The sequence below is a fragment of the Rhinopithecus bieti genome, unplaced genomic scaffold (genome assembly GCF_001698545.2).
Source record: "Rhinopithecus bieti isolate Rb0 unplaced genomic scaffold, ASM169854v2 scaffold_574, whole genome shotgun sequence".
NCBI classification, from domain to species: domain Eukaryota; kingdom Metazoa; phylum Chordata; class Mammalia; order Primates; family Cercopithecidae; genus Rhinopithecus; species Rhinopithecus bieti.
In genome coordinates, this window is record NW_016803605.1 from 556,636 (window position 1) to 565,614 (window position 8,979).

The 8,979-nt window shown below is 56.3% G+C and overlaps 1 protein-coding gene across 1 annotated transcript in view; it reads right to left on the minus strand.

Moving 5' to 3' along the window:
- BICRA (BRD4 interacting chromatin remodeling complex associated protein) overlaps window positions 1–8,979 on the minus strand; it is a 99,883-nt gene that overhangs the window by 22,860 nt on the left and 68,044 nt on the right. Inside the window, 5 exon segments of the mRNA XM_017888868.1 lie at window positions 2–1,559; window positions 1,562–1,670; window positions 5,065–5,130; window positions 7,219–7,261; window positions 7,365–7,410. Of these exon segments, the coding sequence (XP_017744357.1) occupies window positions 2–1,559; window positions 1,562–1,670; window positions 5,065–5,130; window positions 7,219–7,261; window positions 7,365–7,405 (1,817 nt within the window). The 5' untranslated portion in view covers window positions 7,406–7,410.

Sequence of the window (8,979 nt, forward strand, 5' to 3'; positions counted from 1 at the left end):
GGTGGCCGGCTGCACCAGGCCGTCAGGGGTGTTGAGCATGGCCACGGCGCTGGGGGGCAGGGTGACCCCCTGGAGGACGGTGGTGGCGGCCGGCCCGGCGGGCGCTGGCTGGCTCTGCGTGGGCAGGCTGCCCGCCGCCAGCGACACGGGCATCTGGAAGAGCGCAGGCTGGCCCACCTGGATGGGGGCGGCGGAGAGGATGTGCGCGCTATGGGCCCCAGAGTGGGGGGCCAACACGGGGCCCAGGCTCAGTGGGCCCGCCAGGTTCTGGTTGGTGAGGATGGGATTCGCGATGAGCTGTCCACCCGTGTGGGGGGCAGCGGCTGCCAGGATCTGCCCGCCCACGTTGGCCGGGAGGGCTGAGAGCTGCTGCGGGAGCTGGACCGCGGGGGCGCCAGGCAGTAGGAACTGGTTCTGGCCCGGCAGCATGTGCTGGGCGGGGATGACGATGCTGCTGCCTTGGTTCAGGAGGTGGACGCTCATGGGCTTGCTCAGGGCTCCGGGGGGCTGCGGTGGGGCCGCCCCGGTGGTGGTGGCCGGTGGCTGCTTGAAGACATTTGCCTGCAGCGCAGGCGCGGGGAAGCCCGACAGCACCACGTTCTGGCCCGCCTTCCCCGCCGCCATGAACGTCAGGTTCTGTGGGGCCTTGGGCTGCTGCGGGAGTGCCCCCGGCTCTCCCTGGATGGTGAGCGTGGCGCCCGCGGGCGCGAATGGCTTGGGTGTCAGCTGGTAGAGCTTGGGGGGCAGCACTCCCGCGGGCTTGGGCTGGATGGGCGTGGGCGTACGATGCAGGATCACGTTGGGCGCCGGGACCAGTGGCGACGAGCCGAGGCCTGGGGCCACCGCCAGCGGCTGTCCCGAGGGCGCCCCGCTGGGAGCCGAGGCGGCCCCGGCGCCTCCGAACACAGAGTTCCCATTGAGCGTGGTGGCCACAGCGGCCGGGAGGTTCTTCTGGATGACCAGGCCAGCCCCCTGTGGCGAGACACCGGCCGACGCCAGGGTCACGGGCTCTGAGGGGCCGGCCGCCGAGGCCAGGTAGCCGCTGACGGGCACCTGCTTGGCCAGGAGCTGGGAGGTGGGCGTGTTGAGCGCCATGACGGGCTGGCCCACCACCTGGATGGGCGCCAGGCCCAGTGTGGCCGCTGTGGCGCCCCCAGGGCTGCCATTGGGCAGGCCTTGGAGGCCAGGGATGGGCTGCAGTGTCACGTTGCCCAGGCCCACAGGCTGCAAGAAGGGCTGAACACTCAGGGCTTTGTTGACCACGTCCTGGGGCGGCACCAGGGCCTGGTGGGTCAGCACGGTGGGCGGGCCCTGCAGCCCCAGCAGGTCGGTGCCGCCTGGGAAGAGGGCTTGGGGCCCCGCAGCCACAGCCGCCGCCCCTCCAGCGCCCGTCGGGCCTGCTCCACCATCCGCAGGCTGCAGGGTGGGCAGCTGGAAGGGACCCAGGTCCAGCTCAGCCTCGGCCTCCAGCGTCTGCTCTGTGATGTTGGCCTCTTGGAGGCTCTGCTGGAGGATGTCACAGGGCTGGTCAGCGCCCCCACCGCCCCCGCCGCCGCCCCTGTCGCAGGAGAGCCCAGGATGTCATCTTCCAGGAAGTCTAGGTCCACACTGGGGGCTGGCTGGTTGGGCTCTGGGTTCAGGTGGTTGCCAGAAGCTTCTTGCACATGGAGCTGAAGGCCAGGAAAGGTAGGAAGGAATAAGCTGAGGTTAGCAAGGGGCTAGGCTCAGGCCACAGCTGCAGCAAAGAATGCTGAGGTGACAGAGCAGCCATGTTCAAGAAAGAACATTCCTGCCTGGCATGGTGGCTCACGCTTGTAATCTCAGTGCTTTGGGAGGCTGAGGTAGGAGGATGGCTTGAGCCAATGAGTTCAAGATCAGCCTGGGCAACATACTGAGGCCCTGTCTCCATAAAAAAAATTTTAAAAAAGAAAAATTAGCCAGCGGTGGTACCATGTGCCTGTGGTCTTAGCTACTTGGGAGGCTGAGGTGGGAGGATCACTCAAGCCCAAGAGTTTGTGGCTGCATAGTGGAGCTACGAGCACACCAGCCTGGGCGACAGGGGCAAGACTTTGTCTGAGAAAAAAAGGAAAAAAAAAAAAAGAAAGAAAAAAGAACATTCCACCTGCAAGTGGCTGGACCCAGGATCAAATCCCAGCTCTGCCAAGGCTTAGCTGTGTAACCTAGGGCGTGCTTGATCTGACCTCAGTTTCTCCATCTGTACCCATGAGTAAAATGTAATAAAAAAAAAAAATATTCTTCAAGTCCAGGCACAGTGACTCACGCCTATAATCTTAGCACATTGGGAGCCTGAGGTGAGAGGATCACTTAAGCCCAGGAGTTCTAGGCTACAGTGAGCTATGATTGTGTCACTGTACTGCAGCCTAAGTGACAAGAGTAAGACCCAGTGGGGTGCCCTCAGGACAGCCGCTGGTGGTGGCCCCGGGCCTCAGCTCATCACCACTGGTCCCGGCGCCCAACGTGATTCTGCATTGCACACCCATGCCCATCTAGCCCAAGCCCGCAGGGGTGCTGTCCCCCAATCTCTACCAGCTGATGCCCAGAAACCAAAAATAAAGTCTAGGCACAGTGGCTCACACCTGTAATCCCAGCACTTTGGGAGGCAGAGGCAGGCGGATCACCTGAGACCAGGAGTTGGAGACTAGCCTGGCCAACATGGTCAAACACCGTCTCTACTAAAAATATGAAAATTAGCTAGGCGTGGTGGTGGGCGCCTGCAGTCCTAGCTACTCAGGAGGCTGAGGCAGGAGAATCGCTTGAACCCGGGAGGCGGTGCTTGCAGTGAGCCGAGATTGCACCACTGCACTCCAGGCTGGGTGATAGAGCGAGACTCCATCTCAAACAAAACAAAAATAAATAAAAACAAGCAACTATTGTTTAAATAGTCAATACAGGCCTACGACACTTATCTGTAATGACAAAACCCAAAAAGCTCTAAGAACTAAGACTGTTTTCATAGCTCTGTTGGCAGCAAAACCTGACCAGAACCGACATGACACTTTAGGTGGGATCCATTTATCCACATGATGTGACTTCTTAAGTTTGGCCATCGAAAGGCAAGCATGTGACATTACACACACCACACACATGGCACCACTTTTCTGGAATTTGAGAAATTCGAAATTCTGAAACACACCTGGCCCTAAAGGTTTCCAACAAGCGGTCATAGTCCTGGTGGAGAAAAGCTCACATCAGCCGCTCCCATTTGTGAGCTTCTGTGCCAACCACACTGTGAGTTCAATGCTTTTTGTTTTTTGGGGTTTTTTTTTTTTTTTTTGAGACAGAGTTTCACTCTTGTTGCCCAAGCTGGTGGAGATCTTGGCTCACCGCAACCTCTGACTGCTGGGTTCAAGCGATTCTCCTGCCTCAGCCTCCCAAGTACCTGGGATTACAGGAATGCACCACCACGCCTGGCTAATTTTGTATTTTTGGCAGAGACAGGGTTTCTCCATGTTGGTCAGGCTGGTCTCGAACTCCCAACCTCAGGCGATCCACCCACCTTGGCCTCCCAAAGTGCTGGGATTAAAAGCGTGAGCCACCGCGCCTGGATTCAATACTTCTTAAGTGCTTTTCATGCTATGCTGGACTGCAACCAAGGACACGCATGGAAAAATATCAGCATGCATATGTGTGGATAGCCCCACAAACAATACTTATCCAGTTTTCCATCTCCACCAATACCTAACCAGATAACCCATCAAAACCTGCAGCTTCCAAGATTCTCAATAAATCCACATGGAGGGTTCACAGTAGCATCCGGCCCCTGGCAGATGCACGAGAAGCATCTATCATCATCACTGTCATTATTATTGTGATTGTCCATGCTGTTGTTGGTGACAGTCCCATGAGGCGGGTGCTGCTCCCTTCCTCATTTCACAGATGAGGGGACTGCCTGGGTCAACCACTGGTGAGTGGAGGGGAGTGGCAGGCAGACAGGGCTCTGGCTCAGCCTCCAACCGACTGAAGACCAGGCAGGCCACTGTGACCCCCTGAGCTCTTAACTGCCAGATGGTCACAACCAACCTGCCTCCTGGGATGCCTGTGAAAATTCACCGACGTCACGTGCAGAGAGTATTTAGAACCTGACCAGGGATCTTAGGGTATACAAAAATGGTGGTCACAGTAAGAAGTGTGATCACAAAAGAGTAACAGGATCACTGCTGTTACTGGGCCTGTAAATGGACCAACGTTATATAATTACTGCATTTCCTCCTCATTTATATTATGAAACATAAGCTATTTGGAATATGATATTATAGCTGTGAGAACTAAATGAAGATGACAAGGAAAGGCCAGTCGTGTAAGTGTTTGGTGAATGCGTGTTCTGATGATGAAGACGGAAGGTGGGAGGGTGAGGAGGGGGAATGAGGAAGGGGAGGCGGGGAGGGAGGAGGCCAAAGGAAGAGTGGGGGAAGAAAAGGTGAAGGGGGGAAAGCAGCAACAGAAGAGGGAGAAAGAGGAAGGAGGTGGCCACCGTGGTGTGGACAACTGGCACTTAGTCATGGGACCGGCAGTCAGGCACACAGTGGGTACTCGATAAACGTCCTCTGCATTGGCCACTCTGGGCTTTGCTCAGCACTTGTCTTCACTGTCCAGGTGAAGACTGAAGTCTGCAGGTGAGGAGGCCCCTCCCCTAGGTCACACCCCGCCATGGCTGAGTTGGGCAGGACCCCAGGTCTCCCCCAGCCCTCTGCTCTCCAGAGGAGTACCCCTGTGAACCCCACAACCCACATCTGCTTCAGCTCCCCAGAACCACTCTGCACCAGCCGCCCCAGGGCCCCAAGGCCTCGGGACCCTCACCTCTTCCCCGAGGGGCCTTGCAAGGCACAGTCAGCCTTACCCATGTTGGCCCCCCCCCAGGGCTCCCCAGCTGTGCTCCATCCTGCACTGCCAGGGTGGTCCAGCCACCCTCAGAGGCCCACCCCCGCCCTCCTCCTGTCAACGGCCCTCAGGAGATGAGCCCAAGCCTCCCCTCTTGCCTTTAGGGCCCCCCTCCCACTGGCAGCCCCAACAGCTCAGGCGAAGATTGGGAGCCACGGCACTTACCCCAGGACCTTCATAGAAGGCACTTTGGGCCTCCCCGGGATTATCCAGGAGGTCATCACTGTCAAGCTGCAACAAGACCCACCCCATCCAAGGTCAAGGGTCAGCAGGGCAGGCCCATGCTCTGGAGCAGAAACCAATTTAGGGTCACTCGGGACAAAAAGACAAGGGTTGGGATGGGAGAGGGCTGGGGGTATGGGAAACTCTGGCCTCCGAGAAGAGGCCCCAAAGGCAGGGGCTTGGGTGCCTGCCTAAAACCCAAGGCATCCCCAGCGTTGAGTCCCCGAGCCTGGCCTGCAAAATGATCCTGCCATGACTGCCTTGAATTCCAGAATCCTGCCTCCACCACGCCTCTGCCCAAGCTGTGCCCTGCCATTGCCCCCAGTCTCTCCAGTAGCACAACCTTCAGGAGCGGTCACCTGTGGTCCAACAGCTCCTGTGCCTTCTCACTAAGTACTCCATTCCCAATGCAGCCTGAGTGCCTGGCACGCCCACCATCCGGGCACCTGACAAGCCCTGCGGTGCCGTCTCTGGCAGGGCAGGGCCTTCTCAGATGCCTAGCACCATCCTTAGTGCCCAGAACAGGCCCTGGCATCCACGTATGTGTCCAGTGAATGTCTGGGTGTGGCTGGGGCTTCCCTAATTTCTTGTTCCAGCTGGACATCTCTCCAGAACCTCAACTTGTACATCCACCAGCACCACCTGGACTTCCAGAATCTTCCCCAAATTTCCAACCTCAGAAAGTGGCACCAGAATCCACTCAGTTGCCCAAGCCAAAATCCAGGAGCCATGGTGAACACTCTCTCCCCCTCAACATCAAGTCCACCAGCAAGTCCAGCTGATGCCACCTCCCAGAGAGATCCCAAATCCAATGCTGCATGCCTCCCCCACTGCCTGCACCATGGCCCAGGCTGCCATCATCCCATTGCTCATGCCTCTGCTCTACAAATTATTTGATACCTCTCCTTTCAAGAGGTGCTCAATTATCCTCCCTCTGAGTGCTGGCCAGACTGACTGATTAGCTTCTAGTGAATACATTGTGATGGGAGGAAGGGCGTGGGACTTTGGAGACTGCATCATTAAGGGCACTGCGGGTTCCTCCTGTGTTCTCTCTCAGATTACGCGTTCTGGGGGAAGCCAGCTGCCATGCTGTGAAGACACTTAAGCAGCACTATGGAGAGGCCCCCGTGGTGAGGAGCTGAGGCCTCCTGCCAACAGCCACGGGAATAAGTCCTGGTGGAAGCACATCTGCCAGCCCCAGTCAAGCCTTCGGATGACTGCAGCCCCAGCCCACAGCTTGACTACAACCTCATGAGAGTCCCTGAGCCTGAACCACCCAGCTAAGCTGCTCCCAGATTCCTGACCCTCAGACACTGCAAGAGCTCTAACAATTGCTGAAGGTACTACATGCTGGGATAATCTGTTACACAGCCAGAGATACTAATACAGCTGCTCAGAGCTCAACAGACTTCTACTTTTCCCCCATTTTGTTCTGTTCTCTGGGCAGCAAATCAAACATGGCATTCTCCTGTTTAAGAGCCCATCAGAGCTGCCTGTCACATTCAGAATAAAAATAACAACTCCTCTATTGGGCTTCCAGGCCTGCATAACCTGGTGGTTTTTACCTACTACAGTCTCACCTCCTACTAGTTTCCCCTTTAGTTTGGCCCCACCAGCCTCCTTTCTGTTCCTCAACCACGCCAAGCTCTCTCCCACCTTTGAACTTGCTGTTCCCCCTGCCAGGAGCACCGGCCCTGGCCACCTTGCTGTGATCCTTCACGTCTCACCTTCAATGTTACCTCCCTCGTGTGACCCTCTCTGACTACACTATCTAAAGGAGCCCCTGGGACCCATTTATTTTCTTTTAAACCTCTTTCATTGTGCAAATGACACTATTATGTTTTTTATCATACTCTACATGGTACTTTTCACCATGACCTTTATTAGTGACTGGTTTCTTTGTTTACCAAGGAGGTGTCCATGGCAGTAGGACAGGGATTTACCATGAGTTTTGCTCATTGCTGTAACTCCAGTGCCTGGCGTTAAAGCCACAAGGCAGATGGCTACTGCATCAAGGGGAAGTGTCTCTCCCTGTCCCTCACTCTCAATTATACAGCCCCCCATATAGGGAATGCCTCTCCCTGCGCCCAAGCTTACCTTCTCAGATCCATGCAAGAAGTCATTGAGGGCCTGTGGATCACTGGAAAAGAAGAGGAAGAGAAGCTGAGGAGGTAAGGAGCTGGGGAGGGGAGGGAGGGGAGGGGTTGAGACAGAGGGCAGGGGGTGGGGAGCCCGTTACTCACCAAATCACGTCTAGTAAGCATCTCCCATCCTCATCATCCATCGCCACTGGATGGGGTGGGGTCAGGAAGAGGGCGAGGGAGACAAGGTTAGATTTTGGCAGCTTGCCTGGCCCCCTCCCTTCAGGGGAACCCCCTGGAGGGGGTCAGAGTTTCTGTTCCCTTGAGTTCATGGGGATAGACGGGGACAAGGAATACCCCCAGGTGCCCTCCTAGCCAGAAACCCCTGACCAGGGACAGGGTCCTTTTCCTCCCGCTCCGACTCTCCCAGCACCTGATGATGATGATGATGATGATGATGATGATGGTATTAACTGAGACTAAGTGGGTCCTGACTGTGCCTCACACACACTAAGCTAATCCTCAGGATATCCCAGGAGGGGCCCCACAGCCCGTACTTTGCAGATGAGAACTGGAGGCACCGGGAGGGTCATCCTCCATCTCCCAGCAAGCAGGCAGCAGAGCCAGGCCTGGAACCTAGGAGGCCTGGCTCCTGAGCCCTGCTCTTCACCACCCTGCTGTCTTGCCTCCCCAGACATGGGGCGTGTGGTGGGGGTCTGTCCTACATATAAACAGGTGAAGGAGTGAGGGAGCCAGTGTAGAAAACAAGAAGGGCTTTGTGGCTCAAGGCTCTGAGTGGCCCTTGAAGACGTCTGCAGTGTGTTCCCGAGGAAGGGGAGGGTGGTGGGGAAGCTAGGCAGAAGCAAGGGAAAGGGGCTCATGAGGAGGGGAGTTCTGAGTCAGAGAAGCCACCGGGGTAAGGCTGAGCCCCATGGTCTGAATGATGAGGATGAGGATGGCTAACATTTGTCGAGCACTCACTAGGTGCCAGGCACTGTCTGAGCACTTCAGCAATGTTAGCTTGTTCCACCCCCATAGGGAAGGGATCGTTATTCCCACCTGACACCAGGGGAAGCAGGTATTCTCTGTATTTATTTACCCATCCACGCTCACATCCACCTAGCCTTCCCTCCCTTCAAACACCCCTCCAAATATTCCTCCAACCCTCCAAAACATCCCTCCCTTCCCTGCCTCCATCCATTCATCCACTTCTTTATCTTTCCAAACATCCCTCCAAACATCCAACCAGCCCTCAGAAACATTTAACTAGACAACTCTCCCTCCAAAGCTTCCTCCTTCCTCCCTCTAGCCATCAGTCTCTTCCTCCCTCCATCCTTCCATCTACCTACCCATCCTCCATCCTTCCCTCCATCTACCTACCCACCCTCCATCCTTCCATCCATCTACCTACCCATCTTTCCATCCTTCCATCCATCTACCTACACATCCTCCATCTTTCCATCCACCTACCTACCCATCCCTCCATCCTTCCATCCATCTACCTACCCATCCTCCATCCTTCCATCCATCTACCCACCCATCCTTCATCCTTCCATCCATCTACCTACCCATCCTCCATCCTTCCATCCATATACCTACCCATCCTGCATCCTTCCATCCACATACCTACCCATCCCTCCATCCCTCCATCTACCTACCCATCCCTCCATCCTTCCATCCGTCTACCTACCCATCCCTCCATCCTTCCATATACATCTACCTACCCATCCTCCATCTTTCCATCCACCTACCTACCCATCCCTTCATCCTTCTACCC